The 26,041-nt window shown below is 42.6% G+C and overlaps 1 protein-coding gene and 1 long non-coding RNA gene across 3 annotated transcripts; one reads left to right on the plus strand and one right to left on the minus strand.

Annotated features, from left to right (window-relative positions):
* Positions 1 to 392: 392 nt before the first annotated feature.
* Positions 393 to 11,242, minus strand: SMNDC1 (survival motor neuron domain containing 1). The gene is made up of 6 exons (XM_069863432.1): positions 11,145 to 11,242; positions 9,921 to 10,040; positions 6,121 to 6,263; positions 4,136 to 4,297; positions 2,886 to 3,039; positions 393 to 2,153 (listed from the first exon to the last, which is right to left on the minus strand). The coding sequence occupies exons 2-6, from the start codon at positions 10,038 to 10,040 to the stop codon at positions 2,016 to 2,018; spliced, it is 717 nt and encodes a 238-aa protein (XP_069719533.1). The 5' UTR covers positions 11,145 to 11,242; the 3' UTR covers positions 393 to 2,015.
* Positions 11,243 to 17,381: 6,139 nt separating this feature from the next.
* LOC138724088 (uncharacterized) lies at positions 17,382 to 24,262 on the plus strand. Of its 2 annotated transcripts, XR_011337970.1 has the most exons (4): positions 17,382 to 17,477; positions 18,201 to 18,431; positions 22,991 to 23,109; positions 23,913 to 24,262. It is a non-coding gene; the product is annotated as an uncharacterized lncRNA (long non-coding RNA). The 2 variants fall into 2 exon arrangements; XR_011337971.1 differs by lacking the exon at positions 18,201 to 18,431 and having other exon boundaries at positions 17,383 to 17,477; positions 23,913 to 24,260.
* The last annotated feature ends 1,779 nt before the right edge of the window (positions 24,263 to 26,041 follow it).

Here is a 26,041-nt window from a genome sequence, read left to right on the forward strand (position 1 = left end):
AAGGCAGTTAAGAAAAGTGCATTGAAGGGCTTTTTTTTTTTTTTGTTAAAAATAACAGGTGGAGTTAAGGAGAGGTTCTAGTATTTCCAGTCTAACTTCAAGTGGATGCAGTATCTGTATCGCAGCCCCCCGTGAACAAGGGTGACCTCCCTCAGTTCGCTGCCAGCAGTACAAACTCGCTTTCTTAAAAGCAACAAAGCAGGATTATTTTACTTGTAAGAGCTTTTCTATGCAAAAGAAAACGTAACACGACTGCTTCCAGTGAAGGTGAGGAATTAAAGCGGATCCTGCTTATCTTGCAGTGACTGCATTCGCGTTTGCCCATGTCATTCTGTTCCCTGATCGTTTACTCCCCCCCGTGCAGACTTCTGCTTTCTCCAATGTACCCAGCAGATTTTAAACACTTTATTTAATAAAAGTTAAACATACAAAACTGAAATTAACACACTTCGTATTCATAAAAATCACCTTCTCCCATCATAGGGAGAACCTTTTTCTATGTATGGATTCTAAGCTACCAGTTGTAGAGTTTAGCTCGAGTTGTGACTCGTAACTGATGGACATTTCCACCAATCAGTGCATCAACAATTGCTGACGTGACCTGATCTAGGTAACAAATTACAAAATGAGCTACATTAACATAATATACAGGGAAATAACGGTCAGGGTTAATGGACAATAAACACCCTTTAATTATTTAATCGGGGGGGAACAGCCGATGTGCTCTTGTCCATTAACTCAGCCCTAGAGTTTACAAAAATAATATCTACATTGTATACAGGGCTACCCATTAACTTCTTTAAACACATTACGGGTTTGGAGATGGCACCACTACCGTAAGTGAGAGACAAGTAACAGAGGAAAGCAAATCACGTAAAATACAAGAAAGCAAGAGCTTTTACACGTGGTTTCCTGAATAAAACTGAAGGGGCTCAGCAGCACTGGTACAGCTGCAGTTACAGGCAACGCTGAGGCCAGCCAGTTACTTAAGGACAGAAACTTCAGACTAACCTTTCCTCATACACCACTGACTGAGTGGGACGTGGGAATCTGGAGCTGCTGTGCTGCTGTTCTACCTGCCTGTCGAGGAGGCCCCGACACGAGCTGTTCCTGCAGGTCCATGATGGTACCAGCAAACCTACAAGCTCCGCAAGAAGAGAGGACGATGGCTCCGTCCCAAGGAACGGCCATTTATGGTCTCCAACTTGCGGACCCCTGAGGAAGGCTGGGGTGGGTACTGGGAAACTGGAGTCTACATACCTCGTCCTATGCTTTTCTGGTTACATTTCAATAACATCCTATTAAAATTTGATAAGTATTTTAACAAACAAACAACGCATCACATCTCCTCTGCTTAACTTCTAGTGTAGAAAATTCAGACTGGAATTAAAGTCAGATTTATTGTTTCTAGCACATAAATCATCATTAGAAATAAGAGATCCTATCAGCCCTGTTCTGCCCTCATTTACAGCTGTGCAAACCGATCTTCAGTGGACTTGTAAGGGAGTCCATTCAGAACTTCCTGAGCAACTCCACGTGATGTGTAAGCTTGTGTGGAGTCTGGCTCTCTCTGCTAGAGCTGCAGCAGCTCCGCGATGCTGAGCTTGTCACTGAGACAGCACGGGGACTACAGAAACAAGGGGGGCTGGGAAGGTGCCACTTTTGTACCACCACTTTTCTTAAGGGAAAAAAAACCCTCCACTACGAGTATGAATGGAAGATTCCAGAGATCCGAGCTGCAGCTAAGCACTGCTTTCAGAGTAACAGGTAACAGCAGTTCATGAAAGCCTTTACCTGCAGAATGTATTCTAACGCAACTACAAAAAGATTAATGATTAGGGGGGTCAAATCAATAGCTGGAGATTTAAGGCTCATATCAGCTGAAGCCAAAGTGATGGTGACAAAATGGACTACTCGCTATGTGCCAACAAATAATTTACTTTTAGAAAAATATAATGATAAAAAGATAAGTGTAAAGCCCTGCAGAGATGAAGTTCCACCTTTTTTTTTTCCTGTTACTGAGGCATCAAATGCCTGACATTATATTTAGAGGTATCTTGATACTGTGTCATAGGTTTGTCTGCAATTCCACATGTTCCAACACCAACTTTGCCGGTTACGCTCTCAGGGGAAGCAAAAATACTCCTCTTTACCTGCAAATGAAACAGAAAAAAACCATTTTTGAGTGACTAACAACTGGGTCTTAAAAATATAAGCAATCATTACAGTCTGAAGTGTTTAAATACTTGCAACTTCTTGCTCTAGAGACAGGCCCAGTTTCTCAAGGCTGGCTCATCCCCGTGACGTTATCAGCAAGTGTGACAACAGAGATGGGAACTTCCTGGCATCCAAGTGCTGGATGGGACAGTGGCACTTGGGATCTTGGGTCAGGCCAACAATTCACATTTTGCACGAGATGATCTTTAATGACTGTTCATAAGGAAGACTGAAGTTTTAACACTATGTCTGGCAGGTCGTGGTCAAAACATGTTAAAAATACGGCTTTAAAAGGTCCTTGCTACCATTTTTTGCTCTATGCTTGCTATTCCAGGGCAATTATTTAGCCCTGATCTGCCAGGAGACAGACAGGGCGTGGAGGTTCAGACAGGCCCTCGGGTTCCCAGTTCCAACAAACACTACCTGGCAGCTAAGACAGCAGGCAGCTCTCTAAGCTACAGGCCCCTTAAGAAGAGCCACTTCTCCAAAACAAACCAGTACAAACCCAGGCCTTCCAAGTGTACAAAATACCAAACCACACTTCAGAATTGCAAACACCATCCCCCCTTTAAATCCGTTTGAAAACCCCTTCCTCCTCGCCCCCAAAGCACTCACTGCACAGAATTCTTTGCCCCGTTGTTATTCACATACTGACAAATGAAACAAACCTGGCCTTTTTTGTTTTTAGAATAGGCTCTGTTGTTAAACTGTTGCCACTTGACTTTCTGGTCCTCTCGTTCCTGTTCAAGTTCTTTAATTCTCTGAGCTTTTTTCAAAGCTTTCTTCTTTTTATATTCTCGTTGCTGGGCTATCATCTCTTTTCTGGAGAGAAGGAAAACAGACATTTTATGTTTGTGCCTTTTCCCATAAGAAATAAAAATCCCTGTAAGACAGACACGCACAATAGTTTTTCCATAAGCAAATGACAAGAAGAAAGCTAATAAGTATTTTCACTTATAGAAAAAGAATGAAAACAAGTCTTTCCATGAATAAGCATTACATTACTTCTTTACATATTTGGGCATAAGAACAACAACCACCACCTGATTAAGGCCATGCCGAACAGTGACCCATGGGACTGAGTGCAATTCATTCCTGAAACTGAAATTGTACCCATCAGCACTTCTACATTCCAGAAGCATCTAGGATTTGGAAACTTTAAACAGCCCATTGGAGTGAAAAGCCCAAACTTTCCTGGAGGCCTGCAGGACTCTCATGCTACCAAGTACCGAACAGGGATGGAAAGAAAAGAGCAAAGATCAGCTACTTCAGTAAAGATGAGGAAGTTCAAGGAGTTGACCTAGGCCGCAAAGCAGCGCCCTTCAGAACAATCCCTGAGGGAAGCGATCGCTGCCTATAACAAACCCTGAAATTGTACCACCTCTTCCTCACCCTCAAAGCTGTTTTCAGCCCTTAAAGATACCATTCTGTGTGAGGCACAGCAGGATATTCAGTAAAGTACATTCCCCATCGATGGGGTCAGCCCAGCCATCCTAACACAGGGACAGGACAGGAGTCAAGTCGTTCATACTGTGAGTACACTTGGACTCGATGATCCAGTGGGTCCTTTCCAACCTAGTGATTCTATGATTCTATGATTCTATCACAGCTCCAACAGCAGCCTGGGCTGAAACCTGGGGGCTCTGTGCTGTCAGTAAAAACATACTAACGGTTTTTCATCAACTAGTTAGATACTTGATATCTAGAGACAGCACAATCTGAGTATAAACCAAGTCTATTGTGGTACCTTGCCAGGACACGTAACACAGACGATACCAGTCATGATTATCTACCAAGCATTACCTGCTGGACTGATTTAAAATCTTTTTTCAAGAAAACGTGAAGATATTAGAGATGTAGAATTTCAAAAAAGAGATGTTATATTTCATTACCCAGTTTATGTCTGTGTACAACTTACTTGGACATGGGTTTGTTGCCACTGTCCTCTTTTGCTTTCCTTCCCTCTTCCACAGGCTTGAGGTTGAACAGAGGCGTAACTTCAGCATTGCCATATCCAGCAAATGTGACCGCAGCTGTTCCATTCTCTTCATCTATTTCTTCAATCTCAGCTTCGTAACACCTGTAAAGATATCATGGCTGTAAGCATGTGAGTAAAGCTTTAATACTCAGCCCTTCAACACCTACACTCAGCCAGCTAACGGCATTATGTAAAATTTTGCAAACATCAGCCTTCATTTTCAGGCAGAAGACACAAATCAGACCAAGAGATTATTTTCTTAAGGTCCAAGGGACACAAGTATAAAGACTGGAATCTGCTGTATTTGACCTTTAGCATCAAGAAGCACCGGCCTCGCAGTTATCAACACTAATGATTAATTCTGGGGCCAAGCTAATCAGAAATCTTGATTGGGTTCTTGTCCTGGTAGTTCACGGGACTGACAAGGAAGACCCAACAAAATCCTTCATTCCCAGAACAGCTTTCAGGGAAGTCAGTGAGGAGTTCTGGGAAATGTCAGCTCACAGCAGCAAAGCGCTTTGGTTCTATTTTTCTCCATATGAAAAAGAATTAAGAAAACCAGAAGGTTTAAAAAAATATTCCCTCTGCAACACTCACAAAATGAAGTTTTCTTATTGATTTAAACAGCAATTTTGAAATTTTAGCAGCAATCACTCTATTTCACATTCATGTGTATGAAAATTTTTAATCAAACTGACCTCAAAATGGGAAAGAGGAAAAAGGCCACTGACATTTCCAAAAATATTAAAAGTAATTGAATCTACATTCAGAGCAAAAGGATACACCTAAAGCAAACAGAAGAATAAAATGAGGTCTTTCCTATACAATATTCCAGTTAACATTACTAAGTTAGTTTCTTGTGCAATTTCAGTGGGCCAACATCATCTTGAGTTGAGAGAGATGGAAATAAATGGAAACTCAAACTGCTTGAGGTAAGAAGTACTAATCATTGGCCAGTGATTTATGGAGAAATGTCGCAACAGAAGCAGGGGGTTAAAGAAAAAAGCAATACAATTAAGCCCAATAAGATCCACTTCAGTGGATTCTTCCCCAAGCCTGATCCTCTCATCCAGTGACCAGAACCAGAAGAATGGCCCAGTGGTGACCCAAGACAGTACAACTCAATTTTTAAGTTCTTGCACAAAAGCATTTCACTCATTAATAATATGTGACAGAAAAACTATTTATATTTAGGCTTGTTTTCTACCCAAGACATCAACAGCCACCCTAAAATCTCCATGTGAATCCTATGCTGTTACTTCTAGGTGGTAATGATTGGGATATTAGTCCTGCATAAACAGTAATTTCAAGAAAGTTGCAAGAATTACACGTTCTTGCAGTATGGAAAGTAAAGTTTAGAATTTTATTTAAAAGTTTATTAAGTTAGAAAGAACTGCTTGAGGTCCCTTAACTTCACAGGCTAGTGTAATGGAGACTAACTCCAAAGGCCAACTGATTCTGTACTTGTATTACAAAGCTATTTACTGCATAAACAAACCCTCAGCATTTCCAATGAGGCACAAACTGAGACACAGCAAGGATTTTTCTTGATAGCAATCAATTACGTATACATGAATGCAATGACAAATAATGAATTATACATCGTGAAACCTTTACGCAAGACTGCTCTGAGACATCAATTCATGAAAGTCTGTTGTTTATTACACTAGCAAGTGTTAATTTACCAAAGCTATCCTAGTTTTATAAGGTTAGTGAAAATAGGCCATTTCTAGAAAATGACCCCACATCTCTTTGCTTTTTATCTAGAATACTGACCTTTATTAAAGGCAGTGCAATACCTAGTATCATATTTACTTCGTAACGTCTTTTTGCATTTAGTAACCCCAAGGGCAGTTCAAACCGAATGAAAGTATCTTACCATTGAACTATTTCATGTAACCGTTAGAGAAGTTTTCTACACTTACTGTCCGTCCTCACTCCATATTGCCATGCACCTATCCCCAACCTTCCAGGAGTGACTGGGCAAAGCAGAAGCAGAACTGTCAGAACTTGCAAGAGTTTCCGAAGGTTGTGTTGAAAGAAGATCTTTGGTTAATTCTATGACTTCCTATAAAAGACAAAAAAACCCACAAAGAATAATATTTCAAATTCTCTCACCATGCATTCTTACCCAACGCTTACTGGTTTGTTTTTTTAGAAACAACTACATCAGCTATGAGTTTCAGTTTGTTTTGGCTTTTTAATTATTCAAATAAATTTACTCATTGCTAACATAGATAACAACATGTATGGTCCTCATTGTATTGCAGGAGAGTTGCCCATGCCCTCCTCAAAATGTCAAAAAGCAGCCAATTATTTTTATAGCATTTATTTCTAGATGAATTGCTTATCCATAAGCACAAAGATGCAGTTCAACAGTCTCACTAAAAACTCTCAAAACTGACGCTGTGGCTCTGTACACAAGGCTGCATGGGATGGTGGTTACTGACCAGAAATCACACAACATGTGGCAGAAGAAGTATTCAGCAGGACAGTGCTCCGAGGACAAAAGGCAAAAGGACATAACACTTCTATTCTCTCTCTAGCTGGCAGTTTCTCCCACCCCTCCCTGTTGGCGACTGGCTGGCTGTATTGCATTTAGTGATGTCTAAACCACACAACTACAAGTACTTCTGAGTGCCGAGAAGTGTTTCATCTTACTCAAAAACATGTGGATTGGCTGAACTTAAGCACCTAGAGCAAGGGTGGAAGAGAACCTTACAAGATTGTCACTCCGTAAAGCCCTCTCGCTTATAGAAAGCACTCAGGTGCATAGTGAAGAAATTTCTTTCCTTAAGTTATTTTGATGTGTTTGTTTTTCTCCTAATTCCCCAACCTTAAGATTTCAGGTCAGACCTTCCCCACCTAATCCAACAAGACAAAACATTATTTTTCCAGTTTCATTAAATGTTCATTCACAGACACAGGAGCATGCAAAAGCCCCTCCCTAACTTTCTGTCAATGTAATATTCTGATTCTGCACAATCAAAAGCACTGTTTTGCACTACTGCTAAACAAGAGGCAAGCACCTAAAAGGCCATTTAAAACTTTTTGTGTCAAGCAAAGCAACTCTGCGATCCCTAAAGGAGAATTCTTCAGCTCTTTGAGTCTGTCAGTATGAACTGTTGTCACTCCCCTACCCAGCAGTAAATATGTAAATTAGGGGAGGATTACAGATAAACAATGTTCAACTTCAGTAAAGCCTGAATTTTCCTCCCAGTTTCATGGGCATTCACAGGCTCATGAAAAAGCAGTAAAGAAGCTGATCTTCATTCCTCAAGAACCTAAACGATCATAAGCAATTCCCAAATAAGAATTCATACAATATACACTTAAATGCATTTTTATCTCACATACAACTGGCAAGAATGGCCTAATACTTGGCTTCTGCTCAGCTGTTAACATCTGTATTTCCAACACCTTCCTAATAAAGGTTCCGCTCTTTGGTTTAGAGGAGCTGCTAGTTAATAAATCCAACAGCAAGCACAGAAACCGGCTTATGATTGTTTCTATCTGCTTTGGTCTCCAATTTCTGTAATGCTACAGCCAAACTAGAACAGATTTTGATTAGCATGTTACCTAATTTGAGAGCGCTCCGTAAAACCTACAGCATTAGCCTCACTTTCCTTCCCAGCTGCAAAATCCTGAACTATTCCTCGATACATAGCTAGCTATATTCTGCAAATCCAAGAAACATCACGGTTTGACACAGATATCTCATCTCAGCAGGCCAAATAAAGCAAGTCAGGCACGAGCTACCTGAATGTAAGTGTTTCGACTACGTAGGCCACCTGTGATACAGAACTGTTGATTTATTCTTGCCACGCTTGTAGATGGCTTATGGTAAAACTTAATCGTGAATAGTTTTTAACAAGTCTACCAAGGACTCTTTGAAATCTGTGAAGTCACTTACACACCAGCAAACTTTTGGTAGACGTCTTCACCCGATACGCACGTATCATAGTGCTAAGCACACAAGGTAAACATTAATTTTATTGCAACCCATGAGATGGTTCTAAAGAAGCCCTCAACAGAATACCTCAAAGAAAATTTCTGAGCACAAGTTACAGCTACCACAGCAGCTCAGTACAGCCACGTGGGTTGAACAACACTGCTCACTGCCATGTCCCTGTGACGTGAAGGTGTGACCCACAGAGAATACTGGTTAGAGTTTGCCAAGATTTTTCCTGACCGACTGGTCTTTACAAAGGCTGACAGAGCTCTACACTCCAGAAGGCAACACCCACAGATACCATCTCCAGTTGCAGAAGATGACAGCTGCCCTCAATTCTGCTTGATACAAAAGGTAAGCCTGGTCCTTGGGTGCACAGACACTACCCTAGAAGCACTTCAGCGAGACAAGAAGTTAGAAGTGAAATGTTTATAAAAATGTCTTCTAGTATTTATTTCAATCTTGTTACTCAAGAATAGGCTGAGTATAGGAAATGCAGTGGCGCTTCACTATTTACCTAGAAAAAATGTTTCAATTACATTGTAACTATCTTTTTGAACTAATTTGAAAGCTATTTAGTTAGGACACTGAAGCATCAAACCTATTTTTACAGTAGTTTGATTGGCATATATTAAGTTTGCAAAACATTATGTCATTTTCAAGGTGGAACATGGATAGCAAACCTTTTGGGGATGCAAAGTGTAACGATCTTCCCCATTCTGTGCAGAAAGCTTTTTATAAAAAAGTTTGCAAGTTGTCCTTTCACATCAATGATCTTTGCACATCAAAGCCGAGGTCCTGTTGGTATCGGAAATATCATCCCACATGGGTTTTGCTGTGCATTTTAAAAATATAAAAATATACACATGCTTTTAACAGTGTACAACGAAGGACATCAAGATGATCTACGAAGTGTCTTGTGGGCATGAAGCCTTTGTAATTTATAAAGATCAGTGCTTTGGGGCACTACTTGTATTTTGGTTGAAGTATCACTTTTATTGCTGTTATTCCCACACAGAACAGTGGTTACTGATTCTTGTACCAGGTAGTTTAATATGACAGACTTAACAGCACAGCTGTTTTCTTTTATATGCCAACGTGTCTTTATGCGGCAGAAGAATCTAAAAGACAACATATCACCTTAAAATTAGCCTGGTGGTCTTCCCATCACCAAACAAGACCCTAAAAGGACCAGAAATGCTCTTCTAGCTCTTGAGGACGCATTCTGACCTCAAATGGTTAAAAAACTGCAGGTGGAAAATGAAGAACAAGAGCCCTTTCCTTATAGAAACACCTGAAAGTGATCAAGGCTTGGTTGTACTGAACTGCATTTTAGAAAGATTTTGTCATTGCAAATGCATGTGAGTAACAGACTCTGGATCAAGTGATACGGCAGCTCAAAATATGACAGCCAAAGGGCATAATATTAAGCCCAACAAAAAAAATTATTTTCTGAAAAATGCTTTAAAATAACTAAAGAAAAGGGGACAATAAAGACAGCACTGGCATATCTTTTATCATTCTGACTAAAGTTTTTAGCAGAAGAGTTTACTATATAAATCTGTACACCTTTACAAAGCTAAAAAATAAAACAGGTCACATTTTGTGTTTGTTTTTTTTTTCAAGCCAATCTTACCAAAATTGTAAGAAATTATGCAAAAAAGAAGGAATATACCCACCAAGCATATGTGTTTGTTGCAATGCAGACATTTAGGAAAGATGAAACATTGTGAAAGACCCAAGTTTGAATTACTCATACCCTCAAGTTCTCACCTGTAAGTCCTTCTTCAGTTTTAGCAAATCTTCATTTTCTGCATTCCCAGATAAGGCAGCCTCAACTTGCTGGAGCTGAGCTTTGTAGCTAGCCAGCTGCTTAGCAAGGTCTTCTGACATCTGTGAGAAACACACACAACACGTCAAAACAACAGCCTTAATGCTTTTTAATCAGGTCTTGTGGCATAAGTGAAATAAATAAATAAAGAACAGGAAAAGCAGTAAAGACACAACTCACTAAGTTTCAGTCATACTTGACTACAGGCAGCTGCTCACCTTAATTTTTGTACTGATACTGAAAATACTGGCGAATAAACTCTATAAGACTCATTTCAGAGCTTTAGAAAGCAAGCATCCCTTAATCAGGTCTGGGCAACATGAGGACGTGCTTTCCATAAATCTGTTCAGCGAGACAAGAGCTGGGGACAGAATATATTTCCCACTTATGTGCGGTGTATAAATTCTCCCAGAAGTCTTATGCATCTTCTATTCCTTCTCAAGGACTCATTTTAATGTTACTATGAACTTCTCGACAGTCACATCTCTGGCTAATTTGGAGCCAGCTCCAACCTTGCATTTGAGACAGGGAAAGGCTGCAAACAGAGGAGACTGCAGAAGACACAGCCGCTGCTCAGCACAGAGCACACTGAACACAAGGCGTTATCACCTCCAGAGAACGAACACCGCTTGAAAGGAAACGTGCTGTCAGAAGGACATTCCGTCCAACTTTCAAAAACATACATTGGCTTAGATGAAACTTAACTCTACTTTAGCTTAAACCCCAAAGACTCCACTTTTTATAATGGTGACCACTTCTTGCTCCAGCGCCGTTAAACTACTCCCAAGCGATTTCCAACAGAAAGCTTAAACACGTGCGCAAGGAAAACGCGCAGTTCACAGCGGGCCCTTTCGGCCGCCTCCCCACCCTCCGGACACCCCCCCCCCCGCCCCCCGCGTTTCGCAGAATCCCAGAGCGCTTTGGGTCGGAAGGGACCTTAGAGCTGATCTCACTCCACCCGCCGCCACGGGAAGGACAGGGCCCGCTGGGGCGGTTCCCGGCGGAGGGCGCTTCCTCTGCGGCGCCCGGGGCCGGTGGGACCGGGCCCAGGCCCGGCACCAGGCCTACGCCCAGGCCTAGGCCCGGGCCCAGGCCGCGGCTCCCTCCCCGCGCGCGGGGCGACGCGGCCGGGCGGCGGAGGGCGGCGAAGGGTGGCGGGTTCTCACCTCGGCGGGTGCGTGACGGGGGCAGAGCCGGGACGGGGCCGGGGCAGCGCGGAGGCGCCGCTGCGGGGGCCGCGCCGTTCACTCCGCCTCCGCGGGGAAGGGCGGGACCGGCGCGCGCCGCCTCTCGCGAGAGCGCGGGGAGGTCACGTGGGCCGATCACGTGGGGCAGGCCCGGTCACGTGGGGCGGGCCCGGGGGCGGGGCTGATCCCCCCTGCCCAGTGAGGCCGCCCATCCCATCGATCCCGGTGCTTCCATCCCAGGGTTCCCAAAGCTCCCACCTATCCCGTCTGTTATCGTGAGCCCGTCACTCCAGCTGTTCTCACCCATCCCGTCGATCCCGCTGATCCCATCGCTCCCCCTCATCCCATCGCTCCCACCAGTCGCACTGATCCCACTGCTCCCAGCACTGTGGGATCCAACGCTCCCACTGATCCCAGCGGGGCCAGCACAGCTCCCACCTTTCCCACTGCTCCTGCTGATACTGAATATGCCAGCAAATAAAGTCTTAAAACTCGATTTGGAGTTTGGGAAAGCCCTGGGCGAGGCGAGGGAGCGCTCGGCATCGATCTGTGCAGCGATGGGGCAGGATGCATCTCCCACTCACGTGTGTGTGTGAATTCTCCCAGGAATCCTTCTCCGTCTATTCCTTCCCAAGGACTCACTTGAATGTTATCATGAACTTCACAACAGTCACATCTCTGGCTAATTCGGAGCCGGCTCCAGCTCTGCCTGACCTCGCATTTGAGACAGGGAAAGGCTGCAAGCAGAGGGGATTGCAGGAGACACCTCTGCTCAGCACAGAGCACACCGAACACAAGGCGTTATCATCTCCAGAGAATCATAGAATAGTCTGGGTTGGAAGGGACCCCAAAGATCATCTAGTTCCAATCCCCCCACCATGGGCAGGGACACGTCCCACTGTATCAGGCTGCCCAAGGCTCCATCCAGCCTGGCCTTGAACACCTCCAGGGATGGGGCAGCCACAGCCGGGGATGAACAGTGTCTGGGAAAATACTGCTTGAAAGAAAACATGCTGTCAGAGGGACATTTTGTCTAACTTTCAAAAAATACAGTTACTTAGATGAAACTTCACTTTACTTTCGCTGGAACAAAACATATTCCACTTTTTGTAATAGTGACTGCTTGTATCGCTGCCACTCCTGCGCTACTCACAGCACCATTCGCACTGCGGCCAGGCCATGGGACCTAACGTCACCCTTGTACCCTTGCAAGTCCCTGCAAATGCCCACAGACCTCCCGCTGGCAAGGGAAGTGCCCTGTGTGGCCACTGCAGCCATCCTGGTAGGATGGACAACAGCACCATCCTCTTGGCAGGGCGCAGCACTCTCAGTGCTGCTGTGGGGCCGATCGCGGCGGCCGGGGACGTGGGTACCTGCAGGAGTCTGCCTGCACCTGGTGGGCACCCTCTTTCACACCTCTGTTCTTAGAATCCTAGAATCGTTTGGTTGGAAAAGACCTTTGAGATCATTGAATCCAATCATCTCTGTCCACTAAAAGATATTCCTGACTACCTCATCCACCCAGCTTTTAAACACCTCCAGGGATGGGAAAATCCAGCACCTCCCTGGGCAGCCTCTGCCAGTGCCTTTTCAGTGAAGAAGTTTTTCCTGATAGCCAGTCTGAACCTCCCCTGGCGCAACTTGAGGCCATTTTGTCTCTTCCCATCACCTGTTCCTTGGGAGAGGACAATAGAATCATAAAATCGAATTCTTGACAACACCAAACACGGCACTTCTGGCTAGTGAGGTGGTGATTAAAATCGGGCAAAGCTTAGTACCAAGCAGTTTGGAAGGGAACAAGTTTTGATATTTGGTTATACAATGGGAGAGGAAAGGGGGAGAGAGCTCAATGGCCCCTTCAAGCCTGTAACAGGAAGAGAAAAATGCTTCCTGGTGGAAATCCAGTTGTTAATTTGGCCTTGAGCCTGGCGAAATAAGCAGGCACTTGAAAAAGTTTGTTAGTATTACCCGGAGGATCAGTGTCTCCTGCAAACATCCTGTCCCTCATGGGCGTCAGCATGCGCGGCTTCTCAGGAAAATGAGTTCACTTGGACACTCCGGGTTTGTTTACATAGTAAGGGGAAAATACTTCTACCGTCTTCTGCCACACTTGGTTTATGTCCTCAGACGATATCCTGACCAAGGATAGCTCTGGAGTCCTCAGCACAGGAAGGGCACGGATCTGTTAGAGCGTGTCCAGAGGAGACCATGGAGATGATCTGAGGGCTGGAGCACCTCCCGTACGAGGACAGGCTGAGAGAGTTGGGGTTGTTTAGCCTAGAGAAGAGATTGCTCCTGGGAGACCTTATAACAGCCTTTTGGTATTTAAAGGGTGCCTACAGGAAAGCTGGAGAGGGGTTCTTTATCAGGGAGTGCAGGGATAGGACTGAGGGTAATGGTTTTCAGCTGGAAGAGGAGAGCTTTAGAGTAGCCATTATGAAAAAATTTTTTACTGTGAGGGTGAGGAGGCACTGGTCCAGGTTGCCCAGAGAAGCTGTGGCTGCTCCATCCCTGGAGATGTTCAAGGCCAGGTTGGATGGGGCTTTGAGCAGCCTGACCCAGTGGGAGGTGTCCCTGCCCATGGCAGGGGGTTGGAACTGGGTGGGCTTTAAGGTCCCTTCCAACCCAAACCATTCTCTGCAATTCTATGATATTGGTGTATGATTTGATAAATTAAATACAGAAATTTCTGGATGCTGTTCACAGACTAATTGATGAGACGAGTGTCACAATCAAGGTAACGGCAGTTGCATCTTCTCAGTTTTTTTATTAAAAATCTGGACAAATTGGTGACTGTTGAAAAGACATTCAAGTTTCTTGATGCATAGCAATTTTAAGGACTTTGTGAGCATACCTGTGGGTTAAAATGCACATTAGTACAATCAATTTCAACTTTGTGTCTCAGAACAAGAAATCTAGGCCATATCTACAACAATGAAATAACAGAAAAGAACGGGGGAGGCATGTGCTGTGTGGGTGTCTCTAAAGGTAAGAACAGCAAAAAGAGAATCCTGTGATTGCATACGCAGGAGCAAGCATAAGAAAATACTTTATGTCTATAAAAGATTTTGGTGGGAATTAATACTGTAATAACGTATATGGTTCTAGAGTCTGGGGTTTTATGGGGACCACAGACAAAGCCTCTGACATTATTCAATGACTGGAGAAAATGCCCAGTGGGAGGTTGAGATGCCCGAGCTGTTCCCTTCATAAAGGAAGACCTGGAGGTGACTTGATGGCAACATGTAAGTAATTTGAAAGGCAGATAGTATGAAGTACTGGTAACATAAAAGCTTCACCTGGTTGACTACAAGCAAAAAGCGCAATTGCCTTTAAGAGGCTTTTGAGCTTTTCTTCCTTGGTTTCTCCAGGTCAGCATGATGCCTTTTAAGACACACTTCCAACACGTGCTATCATTCCTGTGCATGCTGCTGCATATAGGAAGACCAGCAGATCTTGAAACCACTGATCTCTAACTTTTATAAACTGGAAATTCTCATGAATTTTATCCTTAAATCTAGATTTGTCTTTACCCAAAACCAGAGAATTTTTTTTCTTGTCTTTGACTAAAGAAGCTCTTCTGTATTATATTGAGGAAAACCACAGTATAAATGGGACTTCTCCCTGCTTTCTTACCGATGACAATTTTTAAATGATATGCTTTAGTTCATGAAATGCTTGGTGCTTGGAGAGATATCTGCATAGTAGCACATTATTCAAAACAATATATACCCAGTTGTTGTCAGGACTTTGTTCTTTCTGTATTTGTTAGGAGATTAAAGCAAATTTATGCTGTATCTGAACGTTTCTAACTTTCCAGTACTTTCATCTTATCCATTGGCAGCAGAGTAGCTACCAGAACTCTAACTCTTAATAAATCCTTACTGTTTATGAGATGTTTATGCATTGTAATGTGGTATTACAGTGTATTCATACAACTGAGCGGTGTTGTTTACAGACTATAAAGTTATGCCACAGTAATATCATCATAGAATCACAGAATCATAGAATAGTTTGGGTTGGAAGGGACGTTAAAGATCGTCTAGTTCCAAACTCCCTGCCATGGACAGGGACATCCCACTACAAAGTAACTGATACCATGTTACTGAAATTTATATTTGAAGTTTTATCATGCATGACATAGAATTTCAGTGTAGTTTATTGCCAAATGAAGGAACGTAAGTGTAAATTTAATTCTTCATCACAAATGCCATAGATTTTTTTTCCCCTGACGTAGTAACAGGAAGAAAAGGCTACTCGATCAGATTTTACCAAAGCCAAATATGTTGCCATTAGCATTGAGGCTTTCCACTATGATTTCTAATGGGAAGCTGTCTGATGGATGTGGCTGAACTTAGGGAAGGTTGGTGTAAATGGGGACTTTCTCACCCTCCTGGTGCTGTGGGACAGCAGTTAGTGTAGTGTAGTGGTGATCCTCTGTAGTGAGTGGTGCACCTTGTTGGGAAGGTGAGGTTTCCAGTGACCTGTATGGCTGGGCATACCTTGAGGCTCATAAAGGGGCTGCCTGTCTTCAAGGCAAACTCATTTATAATTGGAAGAGACATTGGTGGATTCTGCAGCCGTGCTTGGCTTGTCCAGGAGGTGGTAGTGCTGCTGCACAACGTGTTTGTATCTCCAGCCAGGAAACTTATTCTGTCTAGGTCCACTTTTATGTTCCTTTTTTCAGTCTGCTGCGTTATTTTTATAGTTAGAGCTAATGGGAACATATATCTGCAGTACTTTTGAAGATAGCTGGGACTGTTCAGTCTATTGAAATGCGTATGTGTTAAATAAATACGCTCAAATGAGCAATATTCTGCATTCCTTAATGGTAAATCCTGACGTAGCTAAGGGTCAGAGATCAGAGTGCTTGGCAGCAACTGATGCTATGAAGACAGTTCTATCCGAATGATTTGATGTCCCTGTTTTTCAACTTTGTACGGATAGATTGTTGTGCTCAGTACAGAGACTTAGTCACTAAGAAAAAATGGGCTTCTGCAAACAAAACAGTCTGTCCTCATGACAGAAATTGCAACCCAAATGTAGGCCAAAATGAAGACACTGGAATTTTTTGAGGTTTTTCTGGCAGGCTACCAGCCTGGCAGGCATTGCCCTCATGTTAGGCTTGAAAGCCATTGGTGTATTCATTTTTATCAAATAATCAAGTAAATATCATATTAGTACTTCAATGTTGAGGGTTGTTTTCCTGAAGATGGATAGTTCTTCTCTTTCAGTTGACCTGTGCCCTTCAGCAAAATCGGTGAGGGTTTTTTTTTTTGCCATTTGTCATCATGGGCAAAGCTATCAACTTTGTCTTTAGATGCATTTATGTGATATTTCCCATTATGAAGCATTTTGTTGTTGTCTTTGTTGCTTCTGCAAAATTTATGTCTATAGGCTGATTTTTTTCTGCAGTGGCTGTTTGGCTTTGGCTGCACTTTGGAAAGCTCCAGCAGTTTAACACTTATAAAATCAAGTTGTAGAAAGATAGGCTGATTGGCTAGTCCCATGATTAAAATACACAGCTGTTCTGTTGAGAGGCTCCAGTGCCTCTTCATTTCAAAGCACAGGCTTGAAACTTTTTAGGGAAGTTCTGCTTGTCTAAGGCTTTGCTTTTTGCTGTTCTGCTCACCTGAAATTTGGCCTGATTGTGAGGCTTTAAAATACCTGTTGATGTGGAGGTTTGTGTGGAAGCGGAGTCAGTTAGGTAAGCATGTACACATTTTCAGATGTAATTTAACTCTCTACAGCCGTGGTTGCCTACACGGGTAGTGGTGCTAAGCAAAGAAACTTGAGGGCTCAAACATATTGTGTGCTCTGAATGATTGCAGTAATGATGCCCCATCAGTGAAAAAGGCACGGTGATGAAAACTGAGGAGAAAAAATGAATCAGAACTGGATAAGGAGTAAGGGTCGGGCAGCATGGAGATAAGATGATGTCACAGTTAGGAGGAATGGACCAAAAGTTTGTGTCCATTAAGACATCATCCACTTCAGAAGGGTCTTGGATTTCCATTCCTCTGCAACTCACGGCTTGTGAGAGCTGACAAAATGCCAGCTTGTGTGGGAAATGACAACCTGCCAGAATGATCATTTACTTTACTGGCACGAGCAGCAGGTCCATTTGATGGGTATTAATCAGGCCTACACAACATGCAGTTTGTCAGAGGCTATTTTCAGCTCAATGTGAGTCTTCAGTTGGGAGCAATATGCCAAGTCAAGGTGTGACTTCTTTCTCCGAGGCGTTCTGCCGTCTGCGTCAGGGAGCATGTCAGTGCTGGAAGCCTGGGGCTCCAGAAGAGGCAGCTGGAGGTGCTGGTTCTTCTTCTTGCCATGCAGGGAAGTCTGTTGCTGAGACTCCTTACATCCAGAAGGGGTTTGAATGGCAGGAAAGTTGAGGAGGGGAGTTTGGAAGGTGGGGAGTTAGGGCCATTGCAGTGGGCAGAGGAGCCTGGGAGGATTAGGAAAAGGAGCTTGGAGCGGCAAGCGAGCAGTGTGGGAGGTTTGGGAAGCAGGAACTCGAGGTTAATATGGGAACAGCGTGGGGGGATATTTTGTTTGCATGTGGGGAGGGACCCGGGAAGTAAGGAACAAGTTAGACTGCTGTGATGGATTGTGGAATTGCTACGTGGGAGAGGAGACCCGAGTCCTGCAGTAGTGAGGGTAGGCTGAAGGGAAGGTATTGTGTGCGTAGGGGATGGAAACTTGTAATAAGGATGTGAAAGGGGAGGGGAGGGGATATTAGATGCAGCTGACATCAGTGATGACTCTGTGTTTTCCCCCTGTATGGAGTTTTTGCGAGTTGTGTGCGACATACTGGGGTTTGTGGCAGCCGGTTAGCAGTCACAAAGAGCTGAGTGGCTGCTCTGCTCTGGTGAGCAGCTCTGCCGCATCCCTCAGCTGCATCTCAGTGCTGGCAGTCAGTCTCTGGTGGTCCTCACAGCAGCCGCACGCTCCTAGTCTAAGTTCTCTCTTCAGAACACAAGATTTACAGTAATCAAGGATGTGAAGTTAAAGATACGCTGTTGTTTGTAGGTCCTGTATCTCTGTCAACTGAATTTTGAAGGAGCTGAAAGAAGAGGAAGAGAGCTACTGAATACCACTAGAAAGATCTGGATTTGCTCTCCGGTGTAGGAGTATCTACATAGTATGAGTGAGGTAGATCAGTGTATGGAAAAAAGAGAGCTCAGAGTGTAAACTTAGAACTAATTGCCCCATGGAACTTGTCATGGAAAACTGATCAAAGAAGCTCTGATTCAGCTGGAGGTAATTTTGTTGCCACTGAGGCATGATTAGGTTTCTTCTAGGAACTGTCATACATTCCTAGATTTGAAGAACTGTAGCATCTTGGCTTGGAACAGCTACTGCTCCTGATCAGTGTTACTTAGGCCACATGAGTGGGTTTTTTGGGGTGGTCAGAAATGGAAAGAAGCAATTTGAGGCAGTTGCACTTATTTATAAAAAGGCTTCTGATTATTTACTGCCTCTTCTGAAGTTAACAGCATTAGAACTTGATTTAGTCTTGTTTAGTCACCTTTGGACATCTGTATCTCTGTTTGTCTGCCCTCCCATGGAATGAGGGATAATAAAACTACCTTATGTTGTAGAAATGAATATTTAAAAAATGCTGTGACGTAGTACTGATTAATATCAAATGAATGCCAGTAAGAAGATGAAGAATTCTCACTTTAAAATAGAATTTGAGGACTCCATGGCAAATAGTGAGTTCTGCTGATGTAGAACCAGATTGTGAATGGCTGGCATCAGAGCAGTGTCAAGGTCTATTGCAGGCTGACTTTGTCATGCCATGTTCTACTTCCATCCAGTGAACCCAGAAGCTGCACACAGTAATCATTTTTAATGCTGAACTATGATAAGGTTATTTTTGCTAACTACACTGCACAAGAACCTTTCAAAACATCAGCTATACTATAGTAGCTGCAGAATTCACATGCATCAATGTGCTTTCTATACCAATATAAGCAGCTTACACAATTCGCATAAAACGCAAAATACACGCATCGCTGTTCCAAACTTTCCCATCCTTCGTTTTGCTGACAGACTTTCAGACACATTTTCCTGAAGTGAGAGAATTTCTGGAGCATGCATGTAGCGGTGAGAGATGGCAACCACCCATCCTGTTGCATGAACAAACTTGTTAAATGTTCGCTTCTGCATCATGTTAGTCACTATTTGAGCAGCGAGACTGCTTTCATGTAGTTTAGTGTAGTAAACTAAACATGTAGTCTCGCATCCCACAGCTGATCCAGTGCTTAGAGAAACTGAAAGTCCTTCTGCAGATGTTTCCTCTGAAAATGAAACTGGAACATCTCTTACAGTAATTGTCTTATGTGTCATTGCAGCTGTCCAAGTGAAGTCAGTTTGCATCCTCGGACAGCAAGTGGTGCTTTGCAGAGGCTATTAATAAAAGAAGGGTGTATAAAATGGGTATTTAGAAGTCTCTTTACTAATATTTCTCTTTATATGTCACTTGAAGGAAAAAAATGTGTAGCTACTTGTTGATATTTCTTTAAATGCTAAATTTGAGGTAAAAATATTGTGGTGTCCATCTAAACGTGATGACAGGTTACTGAGAGTATACTAAGACATAGGAGATTTGGAAACCTGAATATGTGATTCTTGTTCACACAGAGGTAGCAACACCATGTTTGGGCTCTGAAATAATTTTTACTCATTGTGTATAGGCTAAAAATCTATAGGAGGTTTTTGGTTGGTTGGTTTATTCAATTTTTATTTCAAGTGTTTTAGCAATTTCATCTTACTGTCCTTAAGAGCAATCCTATCTATGTCCTTTACTTACAAAGGAGAAAAAGTGTGGTTATGTTGTGCTGTTTCCTACGCTGGATTTCTGTCCGTGAGGATTTCCCCACACTTCCCCATGCTGTGCTTCCTCTGTGAGCAGGTTTCAGTTCTTCAGTGTAGTTAGAGATCCAAAGTCTTTCCGAAGCTTTAGAGCTGCAGGAGCATTTAGAAATTCACTTGGTACTTTGTCAACTTGGGGATAGGTAACAGATTCTGATTAAGTCCCCTGACATTATGGGAATGTTTGTTCTCACCTCGGTCAAGTCTGTTCACGTAATTTGATGAGAGGGTAAAATATACTGTTCAAAGGTGTTCGACCCTGTGCTGTTGCCAACAGAGAGACCTTAACTTGAAATGCAACCAATGTCAGTGGGAACAAGGTGATGATTATTGTCAATGACCACTATAATGGGTGTTATTTGATACTATTGCAGTATTTGTATTAAGCTACTGAGCCTATGACCATGTTAATCATTGACATCCAGCCTTTTTTACTCTGGGTTTTTAGTTTCATGACAGGTCAGGACTGTACTGATCTTTTTGAGGACAGTCAACAGGCAAGAGCATGTGTAGACAAATACCTGTTATTCCTGTGTTCGTCAGGAGGATTTGCTGTGTAGTTTTTAACAGAATATGGTAAGGCGTAGTGTTCTACAGCATAAGTGAGGATGGCCAGCATCAGCTACAGTGCAGCCGAGAGCTGTGCCTTCTGAGTTTGAAGGCTTGGTGAGTTTACATGTTTGTTATTTTTTAAGCATCAGTCTCACAATCTCTGTGGGATTTGCCAGCAAAGCAAATAACATGATAAACTAAATATGGATCCAAACTGCTGCAAGCAGTGCTGATCTGTAGATTTTATCTAGAGCCACAAAGCGTGTCTAACATTTTTTTACTTTTTCTGTCTTCCCTCCCACACCTGATGAAACTATTTAGCTTTGAATTGTTGGAAGGTCACATACCTGAAGTAGCAGTGGGCTTGTTTAAACATCATTTTCTGGTTTTGGTTTTATAGACCCAAATATGACTAATAAGGAAGTTTCTTCATTCAGAGTTCATGGATGAGCAATTTGTACTAGTATGAGGAACAAAGCTGGTATGAGGAGGTCGTGTTGCCCAGGGAACAGTTCAATCCCCAGAGTGAGTCATGACACTGATATCTTAAGCCACAGAGAGAAAACAGCAAAACTCAGACACAGGCTTTTTTTCTTCTGCCTCTTTTGTTTTGTTGGAGATATTTCCAAGTAGGCTTATTTCAGTAACACTCATGGTGTAGATTTAAGGCATTCATTTGGGCTCTCCACCTCTCTGTTATTGTAATAGAATGAAGATGTTATCTGCCAGGTAAATCAGAAGAGTGAGCATAGGAAATACCATGTGTGCATCCTCAGATGAGTTTTCATAGTACATTTCTCCTTCTTTTAGCCACTTTGGGGATTCAAATATACATTGCAGAAGTGCAGAAGGTAGCGCTTTTTCGTGATGTCGATTTACGTTTTTCTTCCAGAGATGGTGTTTCCTTTTGAGCTAGAGAGCGGGCACAACACAGCATAACTACCATAGCAAATTATTGCATTCCTGAAAATCATATTGATAATGTCAGCAGGTCTAAAGGCAGCAGATGCCCTCTAGCTCTGATGTGCGTAGGCAGGCCCACTCTATATCACAGGCTTCTCTACAGCAGAGTCGCTGTGTGCATGGAGAGTCGTGTGCTCCATGTTCTGCTTCCAGGATCACTACTGAAATCGGAAGGGCAGGATATTTGCAGTTGTCAAGTGCTTTTAGTGGCGTCTTCAATTAAGTCAGTGGATCTTTCCTAATTCCATTTCCTGCTGCACTAAAAACTCCCTACCAGTAGATGATGATGCTTTTCAAACCATGAAACCATCTTAAAAATTTAATCTGGATAATATGTAAAACCAGTAACAGAATCAGAGTTCAATAAAATAGAGACATGGCTTCCGACTAATGTAAAACAAGGTCAAACCAGGCTATGATCTAATTTTAAGGCTAACCTTGAGGGGAACTGTTGTCAGGAATTGTGTTGCAGAATGGTTGAGATGCTAAATCACACAGAATCACTAGGTTGGAAAAGACCTCCAGGATCATCGAGTCCAACCATTCCTATCAACCACTAAACCATGTCCCAGATTAACAAATCTGCTATGTTAATCCTTTTATTTTTTGAGGTTTTTTTGTGTGTGTGAAACCTCTTGGGAAATAGTTTTTCTAGATTTATTTGGAGCATCTGAACAGGGAGATCCTACCGTTTAAAAACTTTAAATCACTGAATAATTCTCTGTGGACTGCTTCTATCATTGGTTGTATTAATGATATAAGTGATTTTAGTGTAGTGTTCAGGACACATTGATTCACTTCTCTTGGAGCTAATCAAGCTTTCAGATAGTATATTTGTATTTACATGGTATTAAAGGACTCCACATATCTAAAGAGACCAGTTGAGAACCTCTGCAGGAATTTGTTGGTTGGAGAAATCACTGAAAGTGAGGAGGAAAATTTTGTCATAAGTAGATGTTGGTATATTAGCACAGGAACAGGAAGAGAGGAAGGAGAATATAGAAAAATAGAAGGAAGGAAATCAGGGGAGGTTTGACCTACAGATGAGAGTTAACAGTTTGGGTTCTGCAGCAGGAAGAAATGCAAAATTGAGTCAACATATAGCTCCTACCACATGGACTTGCTAAATGCATATTCACCTCAAAGAAACTGAATAGTCTTGTGGAGCTGTTTGTTTTCATTAGGCAAATTGCCTTTGTGTTAGTCTTCAAAGCTGTGAGCGTTGTCTACCAGCACAGAGCAGCTAAGTGCCGTCATTTAGATGTCACTGTCTGCCTCACTGTGATTTGCTTGTGTGCAACTATTTATTTAACAGAGATTGCAAGTTTATTTAGTGGCTGTTGCTGTAATAACATGCTCTTTAAGTGCAGCTTAAGTATTTTTTGCTTTACAATTTTCTCTTTTCAAATGTTTTTCCATTAACACAGGATTCCGTTTGAGATCACTTCAAGGGTGTCTGTAGTTCGCTTGGTTGGGGACAAGTCTCTGAGATGTCCCTTGGGCAGAAAGTGAAGTGCCTATTGAGAAAGCAGCATCATTCACACAGGTAATGTAAGGATACAGGAACCATCGTGTTTCTAAATGGTAGGTGTGAAAGCTGGATGTGAGATATAGAAAACCTGGATGCCTTAAGCCATTTAGGAATCCTTCATCTCTGTTTTTGTACTGTTGCTTGTGTGGTCAGGTTTGATCTTTCTTTTGCTTCGTGCAAGCCTCTCAAAACAGACAACCTGCACCCATGTTCAGACTTGGCTCAGGCCTTTGGGGAAATGGAGCTGAGATGAGATGCCTGGCGTTCGTTTATTAGAATCGTAGAATCACCAGGTTGGAAAAGACCCACTGGATCATCGAGTCCAACCATTCCTATCAAATACTAAACCATGTCCCTCAGCACCTCATCCACCCGTCCTTTAAACACGTCCAGGGAAGGTGACTCAACCACCTCCCTGGGCAGCCTGTTCCAGTGCCCAATGACCCGATCTAGGCAGTCACCGACACCTCTCATGGAAGAGGGATTTTCAGTTTAACTCTGGGCAAAATCGCTTACCTCTTGCTCTTACTTCCCATCTAGAGAGTGGGAATATCAGAGGGCAGAGCTAGCACGCACAGCAGTACTGCTGGACGCTCAGACTTCTTTGTTTGAGCATCTAACAAATGGAGGGTACTTGGTCGCTCATCTAAGTCATTAAGTTTACCCGTTGCTGCTTAAAATAGCATGAAGTCAGCATGACGCGTGCTCTGCTGTGTTGTGGCCCACATAACATATGTTGATGCACAAGCTGCGAGCCCTCCGTTCCTCTTCCCTAATACATCCAGCAGAAATCGCCTTCCTCTTGTGTGCTTTTGCAGTTTGACCCCTGTGTTCGATCAGTGCAAAAGAGGAGCGTGTTGATGTGGAGAAGATGATGGAGCCAGGAGCTTCTGAAGCACACACCTTCAGAGAGTTTCAGCTTACAGCAGAAATAAGTATATATCAGGTGAACCTGTGGATGTAAATGAAAACTTAAGACACTTCTACTGCTGTGACTAATCCCGCGCGTGCTGTGACTCAGCTAGCGAAGCATTTATCAAGAAAGGTCCCAGAGCTCTCAATTATTAACCGATAAATAAACCCATCTTGTTTTCTGTAATAAACAGAATCATTAAATCTAATTTAGTCATCTGTTCCTTACCACTTCAACAATAAGTGTTTATAGCCATGCAGGACAGGGAACATAATTTATAGTAAACACATGCTTTGCCTTAAATTCACATGTGTTTGCCTCCTAATTCTTACTCTGTTTCCAAGGTCAAAAGTCTTAAAATTCTTAAACCTGACCAACTCTAGGTTATTTTGTTCAAAACATGCTTTTTGTCTGCTTTGTGGTTTGTGAGCCGCATGGTGATGAAACCAGATGTAATTCATTAGGTTTGTAATTCATTAGTAAGCTGGATACGTAGGCTGAGTGGAGATAGAAAAGACTCCAAGACACAGGTTTTTTTGCGGGACTTGGTTACAGATCTTAAAATAAATACATTATTCATGATTTTGTTGCCCCATAATAAGAAAGCCTGCAGAATTCTAAGCTGGATCCAAACTTGACATCTGATCTATTCCAAATCACGAACCAAGGCATGCAGATCCTATCGCAATTATCTGCAAGGTTGAGAGGTTTATTATGCTTTTCCAGATTTTATTATTTCAAGTTTTTAATTAGGCTTTGAAAATAACATTAACAGGACAAAAATTAGTTCACTAAAAAAAACCCCACCCAAACAAACAAAAAAATCACAGTTTCAAGGTGCTTTTGTTGGCTTTTTGACCGAGTCTCCCTTCTTTCAGCTCAGGTTTTGACATTTACTGCAAACTGGTATTTTAGGCTGTATCCTCTCCTTTGGGGCTGTTTTGTGGTTTATAAACTGCACCTGTCCCATGATTTGTGCGTGAAATGTAGGAACCTCTGCTCCAGATGAATGTGCAGTGTTGGTGCAGGGGCTCTGGTCTAGATGAGGATGCTTTTTCACGACTCTCAAACCACTATAATGTGAGGATTGTCAGCTCTGATGTCAACTGATTCTGCCAAATGGGCTTTGTGTTTTACTTTGTGTCCTGCTTGAGTCTAGTGCCTTTTCTTCATATTCATTCTTTCATAACAAACTTTTCTTTAAATGTAATCAATATCTTCAGAAATTGAGCGTGTCCAGTGTTTTAGCCTATATGTTTTGTTTGCTGTACTGTGACTGGCTTTGAGGAGCCTGAGAGAACTTTCAAACCAAATACGTCTCAAATATCCCATTTTCTCATCGTTTTAAGTCAGGAATATACAAACATCAGTTGAATCTGAGGGTTGTTTTTGGCCTTTGGTGGCTGCTTTAAAAACACTATTTCACGTGTTCGGTATTTTTTCTGGTGCTTTAGTGTCATTGCACAAAAATAACTTCACTTTATATGATAGTTGCCCTGAAAATGTAGCTACTCGATGATGTCTCATGTGCTGTTCACTTTTGTTGGAGACACTGAATTAAGCGTTTGGGCAGAGTGTGATTAGTCGATCCTGGAAAATGAAATGCCTCAGGGTGTCTGTTCATTATTTAGAGTATTTACCTTTAGGTGATGTGGATGATTCCAACTGGAATATGTAGTAAGGAAAACTTCACAGTGGGAGCCTTTTTCTATACTTAAAACAGGCATTTTAATGGACAGGAACATGTGTATAAAAACTGCATCAGTTTTGACAGAACACCTAGTGGGCAGCAATAATTCGGGGGCCAAAGTCCTGGTAGATTGAGTCACACCGAGACTGTTCCTGTGTAACACGTGAGTATAACACCCAGCCTGAAACCAGCCTAGTTCTGTCTAGCAAAACTCCTCAAGTTCTTAGCTGAGATGACGCAGACTTGTTCTTGGTGTCAATTCATGTTGTCAGTTAAGTGTCTGCACGCTTGGCATGAGAATGGCAAATTACAAATACACCTGCAAATACATTTTAAAGACGCTG

This window comes from Phaenicophaeus curvirostris, chromosome 9 (genome assembly GCF_032191515.1).
Source record: "Phaenicophaeus curvirostris isolate KB17595 chromosome 9, BPBGC_Pcur_1.0, whole genome shotgun sequence".
Classification (NCBI taxonomy): domain Eukaryota; kingdom Metazoa; phylum Chordata; class Aves; order Cuculiformes; family Cuculidae; genus Phaenicophaeus; species Phaenicophaeus curvirostris.